The 21,169-nt window shown below is 37.5% G+C and overlaps 1 protein-coding gene across 1 annotated transcript in view; it reads left to right on the top strand.

The window, feature by feature from the left end:
- The first annotated feature begins 376 nt into the window (after window positions 1-376).
- Window positions 377-21,169, top strand: part of LOC132105847 (integrin alpha-11-like) — a 47,964-nt gene continuing 27,171 nt past the window's right edge. Inside the window, exons 1-3 of the mRNA XM_059511294.1 lie at window positions 377-541; window positions 7,585-7,696; window positions 20,023-20,135. Of these exons, the coding sequence (XP_059367277.1) occupies window positions 490-541; window positions 7,585-7,696; window positions 20,023-20,135 (277 nt within the window). The 5' untranslated portion in view covers window positions 377-489. The remainder of the gene's footprint in view (window positions 542-7,584; window positions 7,697-20,022; window positions 20,136-21,169) is intronic.

Here is a 21,169-nt window from a genome sequence, read left to right as displayed (position 1 = left end):
TGTTAACCACAAATCAATCAAGATGGAGGGCATCTATCCAAACGGATGCAGTTTAAACTGAATGTTAAGCAATTTAGAAGATTAAAGAAGATCAGTTTTTGCCAGAGGTGATGTACAGTGATCCATACAATCTGAATTTCCTGATTCATCACTAAAGGCATTTTCAGAGGCAATGCATGAGCTCATAATCGAGTGGCCAAAATCAAGTATAGATGAATAGACAGATGAAGAGACAAAAATAGGGAGGGAGGAAGTGAGAGGGAAAGAAAAAGAGAGTAGATCTGTCTGTTGGCTGAATGAGCACCTCTTTTAGTTTGGCCACAGTCCCCTCCTTCTTGCCTCAGATATAGAGTGTTTTTAGGAGCAGTCAAGTCAATCAGAGCCGGGTGTACAGGAGAGCACACTGTCAGGATATTCCACCCTTACGCACACGCAGACACACACATATACTAACGCACACTCTCTCACGTCTCCCTCTCGCACACGCACATGGAGTATTACTGGACCCACCTACTCTGGATTCTCTGGAGCGTGATGCCAGGTAAGTTTGTATGTGTGTGTTGTCTGCTTTCAATTAAAATAATTTAAGAGAGGCAGAGTGGTAAGTGAACGCTCCATTGAAACTACAAAATACTTTGCAACTTGAGATGAGAGTGCCATGGATGTCATTTGCTTAAATGAGATTGTATCCCAGTGTTGTGCATCTCCCACGTCTGGTTTCCAATATCAGACGCTGTTAAAATGACCTCCCTTTGTAGATGGGGATGTTGGATTGGCTGTGGAATAGTTGGAGTTTACCCTTGCTCCAATTTCCATCCCTAGCACTTGCATATTTTGAAATGAAAGGAGATGTTATCAGAAATAAATTGGGAGTTCATTGGTTTCTGTGACTGGGAAAGATCTGGTGAGCAGCCAGATTAAAGTTCACTTATGAAATGACAATCTTGACAGCATATTCAAGGACTTCTGCAGTTCAGTTCTTTCACGGTTCAAGGGTTCCTCAGAAAATGTAAATAAAACTTGTATTTCTGTCCTTTCATGGTTTAGATCTTTTATTCTGTCTGTCTGTCCATCTGCAAAATAAAGAAATTGACGATGAGAATATATATTGTAATTTGATCAAAAAAAAAAAAAAGCTAAAAGAGGAGGAACTGAATGCATAATTGCTGATGGAACTATAGTATTATTGAATGGTTAATGTGTAAGAGAGACATAAAGAACATTTGTGTTGGTATGTGTAAACATGTTTTTTATGTTTTGTGTGTTGCTCATCTTGACCAGCTGCCAGCCAGCTGTGAACCAGGCCAACTTTAGTCAAATCCAGTAATGTAAACATCATACTAGTACAACCCGAATTCCGAAAAAGTTGGGACGTTTTTTAAATTTTAATAAAATGAAAACTAAAAGACTTTCAAATCACATGAGCCAATATTTTATTCACAATAGAACATAGATAACATAGCAAATGTTTAAACTGAGAAAGTTTACAAATTTATGCACAAAATGAGCTCATTTCAATTTTGATTTCTGCTACAGGTCTCAAAATAGTTGGGACGGGGCATGTTTACCATGGTGTAGCATCTCCTTTTCCTTTCAAAACAGTTTGAAGACGTCTGGGCATTGAGGCTATGAGTTGCTGGAGTTTTGCTGTTGGAATTTGGTCCAATTCTTGCCTTATATAGATTTCCAGCTGCTGAAGAGTTCGTGGTCGTCTTTGACGTATTTTTTGTTTAATGATGCGCCAAATGTTCTCTATAGGTGAAAGATCTGGACTGCAGGCAGGCCAAGTTAGCACCCGTACTCTTCTACGACGAAGCCATGCTGTTGTTATAGCTGCAGTATGTGGTTTTGCATTGTCCTGCTGAAATAAACAAGGCCTTCCCTGAAATAGACGTTGTTTGGAGGGAAGCATATGTTGCTCTAAAACCTTTATATACCTTTCAGCATTCACAGAGCCTTCCAAAACATGCAAGCTGCCCATACCGTATGCACTTATGCACCCCCATACCATCAGAGATGCTGGCTTTTGAACTGAACGCTGATAACATGCTGGAAGGTCTCCCTCCTCTTTAGCCCGGAGGACACGGCGTCCGTGATTTCCAACAAGAATGTCATATTTGGACTCGTCTGACCATAAAACACTATTCCACTTTGAAATAGTCCATTTTAAATGAGCCTTGGCCCACAGGACACGACGGTGCTTCTGGACCATGTTCACATATGGCTTCCTTTTTGCATGATAGAGCTTTAGTTGGCATCTGCTGATGGCACGGCGGATTGTGTTTACCGACAGTGGTTTCTGAAAGTATTCCTGGGCCCATTTAGTAATGTCATTGACACAATCATGCCGATGAGTGATGCAGTGTCGTCTGAGAGCCCGAAGACCACGGGCATCCAATAAAGGTCTTCGGCCTTGTCCCTTACGCACAGAGATTTCTCCAGTTTCTCTGAATCTTTTGATGATGTTATGCACTGTAGATGATGAGATTTGCAAAGCCTTTGCAATTTGACGTTGAGGAACATTGTTTTTAAGGTTTTCCACAATTTTTTTACGCAGTCTTTCACAGATTGGAGAGCCTCTGCCCATCTTTACTTCTGAGAGACTCTGCTTCTCTAAGACAAAGCTTTTATAGCTAATCATGTTACAGACCTGATATCAATTAACTTAATTAATCACTAGATGTTCTCCCAGCTGAATCTTTTCAAAACTGCTTGCTTTTTTAGCCATTTGTTGCCTCTGTGCCAACTTTTTTGAGACCTGTAGCAGGCTTTAAATTTTAAATGAGCTAATTAAGTGGATAAAAGTGTAAAATTTCTCAGTTTAAACATTTGCTACGTTATCTATGTTCTATTGTGAATAAAATATTTGCTCATGTGATTTGAAATTCCTTTAGTTTTCATTTTATTAAAATTTAAAAAACGTCCCAACTTTTCTGGAATTCGGGTTGTACAATACTGTAATACTACTGTTTGTTGTACTCATTTCAACCTGTATCTGGTCGAATTAAATGTGGCCTGAATCTAGAACGTCCTTTTATATTAGATTTTTATGACCTTTTAAATGTGGCCTGTGTCAGACACTCATCTGAACAGGTAACCCTCTTAAACTGACCCACATTTAAATACACTGGGGCTCATTGCAAGTAATGTGCGCATTCATGATAATTGTTGCAATGGAATAATGTCAAAACTGCAGGAAATTCAGCTGTTCACCCTGTCATCCAATTAACTGAACAATTTTATGTTTGAATAGAATTCTGACTTTTTGCCAGTCACTATGGAACTGGTTGGTTAATCCAGATGTTTCTCAGCATTTCTTGAGGTAATTCACTCAAGTGCGAATACTTATGGTTCTGTGTTCAACAGTGAAAGTACATACATACTTTTGCAGTACCAGCGATAAGTAAAAATATCAGACTGGTCCAATTTCTAGGTGAAACAAACAACACAAAAAATAAAATAAAAAATGGTTTAGAAACATTTTCCACTCAGAAACTATTAGCAGTTTTCACAATTACAAAGAAATCTTTGGAAATAATAATTATAGAATAAGGTTATTTTTTTGTGGGTGAGGAACTCCAGAGCTAATGAGTAATGCCTGACTGTGGTGTATATCAGTCTGCTGATGCCACGTGCCTCACGGATAGTTTACTTTGGCCACAAACCCAGTCGTAGGTCGCAAGGCTCATCTCCTGCTAGCCTTCTCTCAGCAACCCTTCAATGAGCCTTCCAGACCACAGAGCTCACAGTTGGAAAGTCAACATAAAATGAGCAATGTGTGGTCATTTTACTCTTGATCTGTGAGTGTAACAGTATGCACATCAGTCCATGAGGTGGAGCACATACAGTAAAAGCATTAAGCCCATGAGATCTTAAGCAGAAGAGCATTTGAAAGAAATTCTTTGAAAGATGCATTTTTGGCATGTGCAGTTTATTAAAAGCCAATCTGCTTGCCCATAATCCTCGCCAGTGGGCATCAGTGAGGATCATTAGCCTCAGGGCTGTACCTCACGTAAATATCTATGAAGGAGGGGAGAGATGACTGAGGGGATAGCAGATGTTTAGAGTGTGATGTCTGTCACATGTTGGCTTGTACACAGCTTCATATCTGACTAAGGCCTTGGTAATTAATTAGTATTGGTAGTTTTCTTTGGTGGCATTGATGTGGCTTTTGATAATGAATTAGATTTTGATGGATGGTTTGTGGTAATATGCCCTAGATATGGTCTAGCACTAGCAGGTTGTTGCAGGTTGTTGTAGCTGGAATTTTGTATTGAATTTTGTGCCATTGTCAAGTTATACATCCCGAATTAATGAATTAATATATTAGTATATATAATAGTTTTCACAATTCAAACACTTCAAGACATGTTTGTAATAGTATCAAACATGTAGCTTTACTAAAAGAGTAATTTACTAGATGACGTTATGTGTACTTGCTCTTAACATCAGCATTTTCATTACAAGATATTGGCACATTTCCACTTCAGTGTTTTAATGACAAGGCAATGGAGAGAAACAGGGCCACGTTCAAACCTGCAACTCTGAAAAACTCATTAAAAAATCCTGAGCAAATGCGTGACCACTATGCGATGGTTCTGTCAAGCTCTGGCAAATTGTTAGTCTTGGTGATGCATGGACATTCTCATAGACTGGTGCTTCTCTGTCAGTATGACTGTGGTGTGGCTCCTGTAGCTTGATTGTAGTCCAAAAGCATCGCAGGCCTGGCCTGGACACAGAGCACAACGCTTGCAGGTTTATTTATCTTGGCAAAAGAATCCACACACAGGAAACCCACTCTTTGACCTGCTTATATTACAGAGAATATTAAAGGGCCTGCACGTTAGGACTTTTAAATGGAAACTAGAACCTTCTTCTTCTTTTTTTAAGGATAAAGCTGTTCTCAGTTGGTGTCTGGGACAGTTTGGTTTCAGTTACAGACTGGATGCCTTAGATGTGTATTAAAGCTCTTTGAAAAAAATGATCAATGACTGTAGGAGATCATTTTTGGGGGGGTGGGTCAAAATGTCTGGACAGTTTTGCAATTAGTGTTGCCATGATATAAGTGTATTATATGGTTTCATATAAGTAACTATCAAACTGTTCATTCAGTGTTTGATCTCTCTTTTTTCAGGAAAGAGATTTATCTTTTTTCAACAAATCAGGAGGCAGGTGACAAACAGCTTTGCTTGTACAGTATAATATTTATACTACTGTTCAAAAGTTTGAATAAGTGGGATGAGAATAAATGTGATGATGAACTTTTTTGGGAAATGTTGCAGAGCAATGTTGCTTGGGCACTTTTCCATTGAGAATGGGCAACAAAATTCTATCTGGATACTTAGACCAGCGGTTCTCAATTCCAGCCCTCGCGTCCCACTGCTCTGCACATTTTGTACATTTCTCTTATTGCTTTAGACATTTGTTCTATTTGAACATAAGTGCCCTGCAAAGTGGACATCACAGGATATTCTGCCATGATTCCAGTTCGAAGCGAGATGTGAATTAAATTGTATTGATTTACAGAGGTATATGATGTCACACTTGTCCGGTTGTGCAGACAGACGCTGTGCAATGCAAATCCATGAATGAATGTTCCGAAGTGAAGTAAACTTCAACAGATTACTCCTGCTCAGGGAGTAGGGAGCAGTAAACACTGTGTAGAGACCATGTCAACCAGAACACAGTTCATACACGGAGCTCACTTCTAATGAGCTGATTATCTGAATCAGGTGTGTTAACAAAGAGCGACATACAATATGTGCAGAGCAGTGGGGCACGAGGACTGGAATTGAGAACTGCTGCTTTAGACCCTGTGTTTTACCATTGCCCGTTGACTTGACGTCAATATTTCCCAGCAACATTGCTCAAAAAGTTGCCCTGTGTAACATCGCCTTTAGTCTGTGTGTGAGAACCAGGATCAAACTTAACCTTTTTATATGATCCTCCATTGCAGTTCACAGTGGTATATGCAGTTTTCCTGCTCAGAACAATACGTCAATCACTGGCAACGTCACTCACAACTCTTCATCACTTTCTGTGAAAGACAGTGTTGACCGAAAATGAGGCTAGGAAAAACATGTGAAAAACACATTATTCCCTGTGCATTCTTGTGCCAGAGCTGATTAATGCACAGAAATGCTTTTACATCATCCCCAACACTACAGTAGCCTGTCATCATTCTTTATTTTGTCTACAGACAGGGAACGTGGGAAAGAGAAAAAGAGGGAGGGAAAGAAAAGACACTAAAAGCACTTCACTTCTCTTCCTCTCCCTTCTACTAAGAGGAATATCTCTTCATATCATCAATCACTCCTCTGCAATATATATTATAAAATGCTGAATGTTCTTTAAAAGTCTTTTAATTGAATCCAGAGGAGATGGATGTCTCTCCTCTGTTTTTTCAATGGTACAGAGGCCAAAGTGAAGGCAATGAGACCTGGGGCGACCAAAGAGAATCAGGCCTTTTATCAAATCCCATTGTATGTTTTCTGCATCTTTGCCTTTGCCTTTTTTTTTTTGGTGAAATGTATACATTCCTATTCATTGGTTTCCAGGTGTGCAAGGATATGACATCCATATGCTGTCATTCAGAGTTCAGAGAGGAGATTAACTGTGTAATTCAGTGTAATTCTCAGATGAATTAACCATTGTGTTTACTCGTGGATAAAAGCTCTTATATATTTCTCAGTTCAGCACCTGCTTTAGATTCATTTTTTTAAGAGGCATGCTTCTGAATACTGATCTTTATGATATGTGATCGCCATAATACGATGTTCTAACATGAGAAGGCCATCTTTGCACTCTGCATCTGATGTAAATTATTTTGCCAAATCAATAAAAACACAATTATTTGACAATTTTTGCTTAAGCCTTTCTATAAATATTTAAAGGTTTAGTTGACCAGGAACTGAAACTTCTGTCATGTACTCAAAAACAAAAAACGAACCATGAACACGTTACACTGCACCAATAAGCACAATCAAGCCTTTGAACAAACCTGATCAACCATCCCTTTAACTGATTCAGAGAAAATGGAGTGTAACTCTGTCCGAAAAAATAATAATTCTTTAAATTGTTTTTTATTTATTTATTTATTATTTTTATTTTTTGATATACATTTTCACACTCCATTAATTTTCCATGAGTCTGTGCATATTTGGTCTAAGCCAAAACACATGACAGATCATAGTCTCTGAGACCAGATTCACTGTTCTAACTCAGTTTTGACAAAATAATTATTGTGTTTTCCCTGGCAAACAAAAACCTACTTTTAATGTGCAAACATTAAAAAAAAAAAAAAAAAAAAAAAATATATATATATATATATATATATATATATATCTGTCATTTGCTTTCTGCTTGTCTGTAAGTTGTGTAAAGATTACATCTAGTGTAGTTCATGAAAGCATCCTACTGTTCAGGACTTTTTTGCTGGCAGAAACTCAGTTTAGCCACGATAAAATTTTGCTTAGTTTTGGGTTATTGCTGGAGCTCCTTAGCTCGTAGAATCTATTGCCAGCAAATGTAGTCATAAGACCAAGCATGCTGTGAATGGTTCATATTTGAATTGTCTGTTTACAGGGTTCCATGACTGTTTCAACATTGACACCAGAAATCATCGGATCATAAAGGGCCCCAGGCAGACACAGTTTGGCTACACTGTCCAACAACACATGGCTGGGGGACAGAAGTGGTAAGCAGTACTTCTTAGGTCTTTTTCTGTGCCTCTTCATCCCCTAAACTATTCCCCCTAAAGGCATATTTTACCTTCTTATCTTAAGATAAGATAAGATAAGATTTTTTAAAATGTGATCACTGACTTCCAATGTATGAAAAAAAAAAAAATTCTGTTCTACATAAGAAAGAAAATCTACAGAGTTAAAATAACATTGGCAAATACATGAGTTTTTTTATTTTTGGGTGAACTATCCATTTAAGACTTTAAAACCCTCTTCAAGGTTAAGCAGAGAATCATGCTTCCTGTGTTTTCACACCTTTGTAAGATGTCAAAAGCACTTTGGTTGAATTTAAAATCATAGTGTTTATGTGTGTCCAGGTCTTAAAATGAAGGAATTGTAATTCAGGAAGATGTCCAAAAAAATAGTGAATTTGTTTTTCATTTCATCTCCAAAAAACAACAGTAGATCTCATTGCCTCAGTGATTTATAAGGTTTTCATCACAAGTAAATTTAGATCTCTTGTAAAAGGAAAATCCACCTATGATGCTTTTACAGTATTATGAGAATTAGAAGGAGTTTAACATTTCTTGTCCATCACTGTGATATCATCATCTCGCTTTGCTTTGGCAGTTTGATTCCAATTTGGCATCTCAGTAACTCTGCTTGGTCACAGCTCACCTGAAACCCTGCCCAGAGGTCTATATCTCTGTGTGTGTGAAATAATAAGTATGCCTGCAAAGAATAAGTGTTCCTTTTCAGTTAGTCACTTCGGCATTGTGCTGAAGATCCAACACTAGGGGTCACACATGGGAGCCCAGACACCTCTGACATCACTGAGAAAAGCGAATTAAATTGGCGAGCAAAATTTGCATACCTGGCTACGACCCAGACATCCGGGTATAAATAGGTCAGAGTGGCATTTGCTCACTCCTTCTGTTCTTCGGAGCCAATGCAGCATCTGTCTGGGATTGGCATCACTGCATTCACCTCTTGGAGGGTGGGGTCTGACCAATTGGAAGTGGATGACTCAATTAAACTGGCACTTCCGGGTACTGTGTGTTGGTCTGGGCATGACACTGAGATGACAGTCTTGCTTACCCGGGCAGCAGAGAGCATCAAACTTTAGTGGATACTTCCACCCTGTCCTGAGCGTTCTTGGAGACCGAGCGTGAGACTCAGCCATGCTCCACCCCAGTTCCTTTCTTCCCGGAAGTGCCTGATGAGCTGATGAAATCGTAAAACTCACCTTTCTGCCATAACACAATGCACTAGTTCCTTCACTCTCCCCACCCTTGACAGTGGTCCAGCGAGGGAATACAACAATTGCGGTGCATTTCGAACCAAGATTGGTTCATGGCAATATACCTGAAGGATGCATGCTTTCATTTCTTGATCCTCCCAAGACACAGGCTGTTTCCCTATTCACAGACAAGATTCGTCATCAGCACGTTCACGAACACTGTGCAGACAGAGCGAGAAAGGCAGACAAACATCAACAACCTGGGCTTCCTTCCTGGTATTGTAGTACTTTTAAAGTTTTCTCGCTGGTGAATGACACATGATGTAGCCCAGTGGTTCCCAATTCCAGTCCTCGCACACATATTTTGCCTGTCTCGCTTAGTTAACACCCCTGGTTCAGATTACTAACTTGTTAGAAGTGAGCTACGTGAATGAACTGTGTTCCGATCAATATGATCCCTACACCGTGTACATTGCTCACTACTCCCTGAGTAGGGGTTTTCTTCACTTTGGAACATGGACGGAAGTTGGGAACCATTGATGTAGCCTATTGAAGGACTGTTGTCTCGGTATTCTGGTCTGTGAGCATAAATGCATTCAGGGGTATGGCTTTGGACAGCGATTGCAGGGACTGTGTGATGTTTGCTTTCAGTGCTATTAGGCTAATTTTATCATTTTCCAAGATCTCCTTTTGCACCTTTAACAACAACATTTAAACAGAATCGGAAATAGAAATTGGAATCATAAAAATTCAACCGATGCCCAACCCATACGCCACGTTATTATTTACTGGCACATTTCAATTCACATTGTTTTAAACACTTTCTTTTCTTTTAAACCTTTACTTACCCTTGCTTTTACCCTTCTTAAAAACAACCACATAATCTTATACATGAATGTACTTTTCAAAATGAGTTATAAAACTGTTGCTCATGGCAACAGGGACAATTTATGAGAGTGATATCATGTTTTGCTCCAAAATCACTATATAGCATCAGTCGTGTTTGACACCTGTTAGCTTCTATGGTTCAATCTTGCTTCCTATCACAGTGTTTACTGTGATACAAACCTTGTCAATTAGCGTTGCACTGTAATGGTGTTTTTTGTCTCCATAGGGATTTCCTGGGTCTCACTTGTGAAACAGACATTAAAGCACATGTGTGTTAGGGTTAACCCTGCTCCATAATGCTCACATCATGTTGTTTTGGGTAAAAATTTAAAAATAATACCAAAGTAATTTGCAACGCAGTAACTTGAGTAGTTTTTCAGCAAACTACTTTTTTACTCTTACTTGAGTCGTATTATTTTTCAGTACTGTTACTTGTACTTGAGTAAATTATTCCTTATAGGGTTAGTTCACTGAAAAATGAAAATTATGACATTAATGACCAGTGTTTGGAATAACGCCGTTTAAAAGAACGGCGTTAGGTAACGACGTTATTTTTTCAGTAACGGGGTAATCGAACTAATTACTTTTCCCGTCGTTATAACCCCGTTAGCATTACTGGACGTTAAATGCTGTGCGTTACTATGCATTGATTTAATAAACTATGTAATCCGAACGCCCCCCCGGCTCACACAGTGAGTGAGGAGGTGGGTTAATAACGACATAAGCGATTATGATTGGCTAAGGCAGAGTCATGTGCTTCATGGTAGCCAATCAGAGCCAGTGTTTTTACGCCAGCGGCGCCAAACACACACACACGCATGCACGCAACAGCTAAAACAGATTCGCAGCAGCAGAGATTGCGAGTGAGGAGCAATCCGATGGAAAGTTGGCATTTTCAAGGTGGAGATATAAGCACTACTTCAAATTAATTGTGGTCAAAGGCAAGAACGTGCATGTAATGTGTACATGTAATGTGTGACACACGCATCTACACAGCTAGTGGCCAAAACACTTTTCTTACAAAGATAATACTTGAAGTGCAGGATAAAACTCTTGCTGTCTGTTGACGTTCAATAAATATTGAAAGTTATGTACGAACACCTCTGTCTGTTCTACTCATTTTAACTGACTTGTGAAAACTGCTCCAAAAAAAAAAAAAAATTATTTGACATATAGCAACTTTTTTTTTTTTTTTTTTTTACAGTAACGCAAATAGTTACTTTCCCTGGTAACGAGTTACTTTTATTATAGAGTAATTCAGTTACTAACTCAGTTACTTTTTGGAACAAGTAGTGAGTAACTATAACTAATTACTTTTTTAAAGTAACGTTCCCAACAGTCTTAATGACTCACCCTCATGTCGTTCCAAACCCGTGAGACCTCCGTTCATCTTCGGAACACAGTTTAAGATATTTTAGATTTATTCCGAGAGCTCTCAGTCCCTCCATTGAAGCTGTGTGTACGGTATACTGTCCATGTCCAGAAAGGTAAGAAAAACATCATCAAAGTAGTCCATGTGACATCAGAGGGTCAGTTAGAATTTTTTTAAGCATCGAAAATAACAGTCAATCTTTTGTTTGTTATCTGACTTGGCTCGGTGTTCATCTTCAGTTCTCAGCAGTTCAGTAAGTGTATCACTACACTGCAGTGAATGTGCTTACAACAGACCTGGAAGAGAAGACAATGCTGAATAGTCGTAGTTTTTGCTATTTTTGGACCAAAATGTATTTTTGATGCTTCAACAAATTCTAACTGACCCTCTGATGTCACATGAACTACTTTGATGATGTTTTTCTTACCTTTCTGGACATGGACAGTATACCGTACACACAGCTTCAATGGAGGGACTGAGAGCTCTCGGACTAAATCTAAAATATCTTAAAATGTTTTCCGAAGATAAACGGAGGTCTCACGGGTTTGGAACGACATGAGGGTGAGTCATTAATGGCATAATTTTCATTTTTGGGTGAACTATCCCTTTAAGTTAATTACAATTTCTTAGTCCTCTTTCCACCACTAGATACAAGCAAGCATGCAAGATATCTCCTTCTATTAATTTTTTTTTTCACTCATTGCACCTGATATATATATATGTATATATATATAATGATATATTCTATCTCACATTCCCTAGATAACGGCTAAATGGCTCTGTGTGTAGTTTAGCTGTGAGTGTGTTGTCAGTTTAGCTGGACTGATGTTGGGTGATATCAACAAAGACTTTCTGAAGTGAGCAGCTGCCAAATAGACCCCTTTTCTGTCTCTGTCCCATTCACACAGCATTTGGAAACCATTAATAGGCCAAAGGAAATTTTCAGTGTGGCATGCGCTTCTGGCTTGGCTCTTGAATGTCACTCTTATTTCATCATGTTCAAGTTTTGTTTGGGAGATGTGAGTTGTGTATTGTGAGTGCACACTTACACAAAATTCACAATGCCAGACTCAAAGACACGCACATCAACAAATACTAACAGACTATAATCTACACATACAGTCAAGAGATATTGTTTGAAAGACCAATTAAGTCAAATTTCACTATACAGATTTATTTTAAACAGCAGTATGCTGCAAACAGTTGAAAGGGAAATCTGTTTATGTGTATGCGATAGCGAGACAGAGCATTAGGGAGAGTGTGTTGTGTTTATGCTGGCATGACTCTAGGCAGTAGGAGAAAAAGGTTGTGCAGGAATTGGCTATAGATAGTAGCTTATCTTCCTTAGATCGTTTGAACAGTGGAAACATTTTGGACACTGCTGGCTATTTACTTGTGCATGTGTGTACTGGTGCTCTCGTACAGTTTGACTTTGGAAATGTATTGATTAGCAAAGTCAGATCCTCAGAGGAGAATGTTTAGTTCAAGACATTTATGGAATCTAGCTGTGTCTCCCCTCGCTCACAACCCCAAAACCTTTCAGTGCTGATAACACACAATGCATTCACTCTGACATAGGGCTGGACGATTATGGCCTAAAATCAAAACCTCGATTAATTGACCATTTTACCTCGATTACGATTAATGAACGATTATTTTGGTTGGTTTGTTTTTTTGTTTGTTTTTTTTTTGCCCTCATAGTTCACTGACAAGGTTTGTACTGTAAATATGATTGACTATTAAAGGTGAGACATTTTTTCCTATTGAAAGAGCAATCTGACATCATAGCTCACTATCAGCAGTTATTTTATCTATGTTTGTAACATTTCTTACAGATTATTGCTCGGTGTAAGAGATAAATAAAGATCAGATAAAGATAAATTAGCACAGTACCAGTACGAGTGATTGCGTGTGTGAATTAGTCATTCTGTCTCTATATTATTTTGAAGCTGTGGGTTGTAAACAGCATAGTTCCTTCAAAAGTAGAAAAATATGCTATAATAAGTTTTGAGATTCTAAGCTACTTTATTGATAAATCACAGGACAGTGCTGACAACTAGTTTCTGCGTTCCTCTGTGCCCGCGATCTTCACAGCTAACGTTACTGTTTATATGAGTGTTTGTGCCACAATGCAGCTGTGTGAACTAGGGTTGTCAAAATGGCTTGAAAACTAAATTCGAATTTGCAATTAAATATTATCCAAATTCAAATTATATTCGAATTTAAAATGAATAATTTTAGTTAGAGTGAAGAAAAGCTTTTGGCTTCTCTTCTGATATATCCCTTAATTTTACACGGCTTTCTAAACATGCGGCTCTCTTGTGTGAGACGCGAGTCCAAGGTTAAAAGAAGACGTCCCTCTCTAGAAAATGCGTGAAAAATGCGTTCTGTGTGAATGGCTTGGTTTCCGTTTTGACGTGAATAAGATCTTCTCCACAATCTCTTTTTCCGCAATATTTTGAATGAACATCGCAGAAGCGCTGCATTAAGTTGCTTCAACTATGTGTTAAAAAAATTATAATGCAATGACACTTTTATATTGTCATCGCATCTCATGCGCCACTGATAAAGGCCAAAGTATAATTTGGCCATCCGCATCCGCGCACCGTCCGCATTATGTAATTTTCGTCATTAAGAGGGCTCGCGGACAGCCGCGCATCCGTCCACACGGTCTCAAAAAGTGCCTGCATGCGGACAGGGTTCGCGGCTGTCAACAGCGCATGCACGAGGTGAATGATGACAGAAGTGGTAACGTTACTGCTCATCGAGCCGTCAGCCTTCTGAAAGCTGTGCGGATGAGACTGTTTAAGACGGAACAGAACACGGAATGTGAAGTATACCAGAGGCGGACCTTAAAGCTGCCTCCTTAACGGACACCTACAATTCGAATGCAACATTTTTGCATTCGAATGTGGATTTTTTTTATTCTAGAAATATTCTTAATTTATTTTTTGACAGCCCTAGCGCGACCATGGTAGCTCGATATAATAATACACATCCGATCATCTAATCACTTGAATGTCCAAACCATTTTAGTGAAGACGCAAGGCCATCAGTATGTGTTGAACGGCGTTCACCTCCGTGTTTTGCTTTTATGTCACTGACTGGACGGGGCAGAGTCATGTGGCTACACACGCGCTAGAATGCTTTTAAGGGGGAAGTATTAACAGGATTAAAAAACCGAAATAACCGGCATGGGAAAATTACGTCGGTTAGAGGTTCTGAATTTCGGTTTCGATTACTTTTCGATTAATCGTCCAGCCCTACTCTGACAATTCAAACTCTTGAAGAGACTTGTCTTTGAGGGTTGAATCATAGTCACTTGCCCTCAAATATTTTGAAATACTAGGACTGAGGGTCTGTGTGCCACAGACTCTTGCCTTGTGATGAAGGGGACACACTTCCACTTCTGCATAATTTACTCTTCGGGTCCACTCAAAAAAAAAAAAAAAAGAAAGTTCTGCGCTTATTGAGTAAGCAATTCAATGCAATGCAATAATATATCATATCATACCATATCATATATCTAATATAATATCATATTTAAATATTTAAAAAATATATATATTTATTTTTACAGAAATCTCTAAACTGAAATTTAAGGCTTTATTTAGCCAAAAACCAAAACGGTCATTTAAATATGGTTAACTGGGTAACATTGAACATTGCCAAAATTATCCACAAATAATGCTTTTTTATTCAAAAACTAAGATCACCATATCACATGTTCTCAAATATCATATCTCAAAATCCAATCAACCAGCTGAAAAGGCGTTTTATATAAATAGAATAATCATTACATGGATGATAAAATCATGACTCCACTGCTAAAATGGTATGTTATTGTTTGCTATTCCAAACTCTACTTTCTTTCTTTCTTTCTTTCTTTCTTTCTTTCTTTCTTTCTTTCTTTCTTTCTTTCTTTCTTTCTTTCTTTCTTTCTTTCTCTTTCTCTGGGGGGCAGTAAGGGTCCTATCACTGCAGCATGCAGTGGAAAGAGGTGTTTCAGAGGCACAGAAGGGGTTTAGTTGTGTTGGAAAATGGGGGAAAAGGGCTGGCAACACACCTGTGGTTATTGCTGTGGAAGGAAGTATGTAGTCGTCATTCTCTCATATTTTTCTCTTTGAGTAGAAACATTATGCTAACATATGCATTTTATTTCAGGTCAATACACCAGGATTGAGGAACAGAACATGTTCATTATACGTGTTCCAAGACACAGGGATTGCCCTGCATACTGTATATTGGGACAATCTATGTAGCAGATATATAATTACAGGCTAGAAACCACTAAACAAGCATGTTGAATTTTATTTTAAATCAGAAATATATATATTTTTTTACATTTACATATGTCACAGAGAGTGAGCTAAACACACTAACTTGCATCACATAGAGAAATGTGAACCCTTCAGCTCTGTGATGATGACAAAAGGAGATCAAACTACATACATAATTCATTGCACAACTCATAGGGAGCATGTGGGAGTTTTGGGGCACAGAAAATGTTCATGGGTAATGAATATTCAAACTATTCCGGTTATCTCTTAGAGCTCTTTGCAGTATGAATAATATGTGTTTGTGACGGTTTCATATTGAAAAGTGTGTGTTTTACATGTGTTTATATATTTTTTTATATGTTTTAAATTGAAATCCTTCCTCTATAAACTACCACCCCAAAGGTTGTTTTATTTTCTAAAGCCATTACTCCAGTCTTTAGTGTCACTTGATTCTTCTGAAATCATTCTTTGATTTGATTAAAAACAGTTGTGCTGCTTAATATTCTGTGGAAAACATGATGCATTTTCAATGTTCTTTGATGAATATACTATTTGTAAATGTGAGAAGATAACATGGTTCTCAAACTTTTTGGAATGGGATTTTTTCCTGGGTGGCCACTGACACTTGCACATCCACAGACCTGGCCTGATAGATCCCTTGGGATGGACATACAGACAAACATGGACACATATGCTCAGTCTGTTTTCTTTTGAAGGGTTGCAGTTTGAATTCCTTGCTGAGTTTTGACTTTTGTCTGGCCTGCGACCTATGAATTCCTCAAGCAGCAGGAGGGTTGAAGCGTTCTTCATCTCTATTCTCAAACTTGGCTGAAAGACTGCTCACAAGCTATCTTTCACACTGGACTAGGAAAATTCATCTGTACATGAATTGTTAACAAATCAGTGATGATTAGATGAAATCAATATGTGCATTAATAGTTTTATGGGTTTAAGGATGTGGGTTGAGTTGCTATAGTTTGCTTGCCTGCTTTGCTGCCTTTACTAGGAAGAAGTAACAGCACAGAAGTGTTGCGTTTCATGGCAATGTCAGTCTGATGAGGTTTTTGTGATGTTTGACATGCCCTTTTAAATCATTAACACACAGTTATTTAAGAAGGAGCATTTGTGGTGCATCTTTCCTTTTCTCTCCTATCGTGTAATGAAACACCATATCAGTGGACTCACTGGCACTTCATAGACTTCAGCACCATCGTAGCATGAGTAAAGTCTTTTGTCACTCTCCAAATGTGAAAAACATTTGGCTATTAATGGTGAACCCTTTCCTCTTAGATTTTTCCAAAGGACTTGGGCCGCACGTACAGCGTTTTGTGGGACATTGAATATGTAATAGGTTGTGTATCAGCGAAGCTGTTTCATTCAGTGCTATTAGCCTTTTGCAGCCCTATTGCAGAGAGAGAGATAGAAAGAGAGAACTTATTTTAATGAGTCTGAGCCTGATTGTTTTAACAGCTCACTGTGTCATTACCCTGGAAGTTTGACTAGACCATTAAATCACTGCAACAAAGGTCCTCTTTTTCATGCTTATCTCTCTATTTCTCTTTCATACTTCCTTCTTTCCTTTTTTTTATTTAGGAAAGCATGTCCTGAGCTGAACTGAAGTGTAAGGTATAGTGCCAAAGGCAGCTATAACACAAGTGATATACACAGTATTAATAGCAGTGAAAATATGTACACAGTCTGTGGAAAAACTATTTCCAGAGACATTTGAAAATGTTTAGTTGAACTTTTCAACTTTTTGAGTTTTAATGTGTAGGCTTATTTCATGCTCATTTTAGACCAGTGTCAAACTTAGAGGGGTTGTTTATCCAAATACCGTTATATTTGATTGTATTGGACATGTGCAGTTCTTCTTGTTCTACTTAATTCCTTAATTCCACTGTAAATAGCCTGTGGGTGTCATATAATTATATTTTAACTGTAAGGGGTAAAATCCATTTGTTTGGGAAGCTGGATCCAGATTTTTTTGGAATTCTTCACTACTGAAGTTTGACAAACAGAGAAATATTTTCTCGAGGGGCCCATGATGTTGACCCCTGGCCTATGGCAGAACACTCATGGAGGTCTGGATCTGCAATAAACTAGTGTCAGATATCACTCTCTGAATCGCTCTGCCCCTGAGTGGGTATTGCTCCTGTTTAAAGCATTAACCTTTATCACCTGTCAGAATCACCTTTAGATGTGGTGATTATTATATATTTACATGTAGACCCGTTTCAAGTATGTCTCAAATATCAAGTGAGTCAAGTGAGCTTTAATGTCATTCACTTTATGTGGAAAGAAATGTCATGCTTCACAGGACCATGGTGTTATATATTTAAACATATATAAACTTTAGCTAACCTATTAAAGAAGTAATCCAAGTATAAAATGTTACTAAATGTATTTACACATGTAACAACACACAGTGCAGTGGTATGTAAAGACAACAAACAGCACAAAAATGGAAAAAGTGCAAGATGAAATAAGGTAATGAGGATATAATAGACAGGCTGTAGTGTACAGTATGTACATGCAAACATATGTGTTTCCCTTGTTAAGTATGGGTAAATATGCAATGTGTGAAAAATATGAATAGTATGAATGATACTATATGTACATGCTTCAGAAATTAATATACCGTATTTTCCGGACTATAAGTCTCACTTTTTTCATAGTTTGGCTGGTCCTGCGACTTATAGTCAGGTGCGACTTATTTATCAATTAATTTGACATGAACCAAGAGAAATGAACCAATAGAAAACATTACCGTCTCCAGCCGCAAGAGGGCGCTCTCGCGGCTGTAGACTGTAATGTTTTCTCTTGGTTCTAAATAAATGCGACTTATATATGTTTTTTTTCCCTCATCATGACGTATTTTTGGACTGATGCGACTTATACTCAAGTGCGACTTATAGTCCGAAAAATACGCTATTTGTTTTTGTTTGTTTTTGCAAAAGCTGAAATTTAAAGATATATATACAGTACAAACCAAACGTTTGGACACACCTTCTCATTCAAAGAGTTTTCTTTATTTTCATGACTATGAAAATTGTAGAGTCACACTGAAGGCATCAAGGGCTATTTGACCAAGAAGGAGAGTGATGGGGTGCGGACCTGAACCTAATCGAGATGGTTTAGGGGTGAGCTGGACCGCAGACTGAAGGCAAAAGGGCCAACAAGTGCTAACTGTCTCTGGGGGAACTCCTTCAAGACTGTTGGAAGACCATTTCAGGTGACTACCTCCTGAAGCTCATCAAGAGAATGCCAAGAGTGTGCAAAGCAGTAATCAAAGCAAAAGGTGGCTACTTTGAAGAACCTAGAATATGACATATTTTCAGTTGTTTCACACTTTTTTGTTATGTATATAATTCCACATGTGTTAATTCATAGTTTTGATGCCTTCAGTCTGAATCTACAATTTTCATAGTCATGAAAATAAAGAAAACTCTTTGAATGAGAAGTGTGTCCAAACTTTTGGTCTGTACTGTATATATATATATAGATATATATATAGATATATATAAAAAAATATTGTGTGTGTGTTTAATTGATGCTGCTCTCCAGAAAATATAGCATTTTGCATGAGAGCTACTCTTTAAAAGTCAGACAAATAACCTGAGGATCATAAAATAGCTCTTTTGCAGTAAACTGGACTTTTGTATCCCATGATTATTTATTAGATTAGTTTTACTGTCACTCTCTGACCCCAATGCAAAGATACTGCCTTATGCCTGCCAGTCTATGTAATGGTACCACCTCACCATAAACTAATTATGACGTTCTGAATGACATTTAAGAGCCCATCCTGACCCGGCACAGGCACGTAAATGTGAAGTCAAGCTAGTTTTCTCTCTCCCTTGAGACCACTATCAGCATGAAAGAATTTTGCCTCTCGTGCATAAACAATTGAACGTACACATCTTGCTGTGTTTAAGGATGTGTAGTATTCCAGTGATCTGACTAGTAAAATGATTCCTTTGCAGCTACTTAGTGAAAGTGACGGCCTTCGCTTTTAAAAGCTTCATGGTTCCATGAAAAGTGTGTACTGCTCCCTACAGTGCTACTGCTACTGCATCTGAATGATGTGTGTGTCCCTGATTGATTGCCCTCTAGAGTAGCAGCATTACATGTAAAGCATGCCAGCATTAATGGAGTGATGTAGTCAGTCTGGGTCATAGGGTACATATTTCAACACACACACAAACAGATATCAGTAGAGTCTCACATACCAAACCGCCCTGCGTGCTCCCACCGATACTTTACTTTACCTCAGACATCAACATTCAGTTTAAACCTGTTTAAACATTCCTTTGCCAGTAGATTCCACTCACCTGCCATCTCTCATTGATTCACTTCCTCTAACCTCTTTTTAAACGTCCCTGTTTTCAGAGGGAGCTTAAATCAACAGTCTTCTGGCTGTATTATTTATAAGGAAGTGGATCACACACCTGCTTGTGTGTTTCTTCTGACGTTTTTGTTAGATGAATATTGTAGTGTGTCAAAAGTAATATTTATGTGTCAAAAGTAATATTTTTATGTTTGGATTGTGGATGTTTTTAGGTTACTGGTAGGAGCCCCACTGGAAACAAATGGACAGCATCAGACAGGGGACGTGTATAAATGTCCCTTAAGCAGAAGATCTGGAGGACCCAGCTGCACTAAACTTAATCTTGGTAGTTCATTTTCACACTTTTGTCTTATAAGTGTATACAGTATATATATATATATATATATATATATATATATATATATATATATATATAAATATATAGATATATATATATATATATATATATATATATATATATATATATATATATATATATATATATATATATGTATGTATATGTATGTATGTATTGCATTTGTTGTATTTTGAAGATTGAAGGTTTCAAATAATTATGTTCTTACTCCAGATTAATAATGTAACCTACTGTTAAGAGCTGTGAACAGACCTCTGAGTTACAATCAGTAAGAACAGAAATGCTGCTCTTAAAAAAATATAGTGTTTTGCATGAGAGCTACTCTTTAAAAGGCAGACAAATAACCTGAGGATATTAAAGTAGCTCTTTTGCAGTAAATGGACTTTTGTTTTTATTTTAAAACCATTATTATTAATTAGATTAGTCCCCATAATTTTTGCCGAAAATACAATTTTAGTTGAAAATAAAATGCTAAATTAAATCATATATTTAAAACATTACTTCTGTATTAACTCAACATATGATGAATATCAAAATATTTATTTTTTTAAAATATTAGTATATTAATTCAACATATCAACACATGTGAAAACGTTCCTGAAATAACATTATAATGAGTGCACTTCTTTAGCACAATATTGCAAAATATATATAACTTAAGTGTGCATTCACAGTTGGATTTACACATTCTGACTAGCACTAAAAGTTTATTTTTCAATAAAACATTGTTAGTGCATTGTTAATACAGTATCTTATTTTCATATTTTCGTTAATATTTTCATTAAAATTATTTACTTTCTGTAACATTATTATCAATGCACACTTTCCTTCATTATTGCTGACAAAATGAAACAACTCTTTGTTAAACATTTTTATCAGTGATTTTGTTGACAGAATTAGCAATGTGTGACTGTGGATTATAATTACTAGACATATAATTAGAGAAAAAAACTTTTGTAATTACACTTCAAAATAAATTAAGAAATTGCTAGAGCTAAATAATA

This window comes from Carassius carassius, chromosome 2 (assembly GCF_963082965.1).
Source record: "Carassius carassius chromosome 2, fCarCar2.1, whole genome shotgun sequence".
NCBI classification, from domain to species: Eukaryota; Metazoa; Chordata; class Actinopteri; order Cypriniformes; family Cyprinidae; genus Carassius; species Carassius carassius.
Note: the sequence above shows the minus strand (reverse complement) of the source record. Positions and strands in the feature narration are given on the sequence as shown.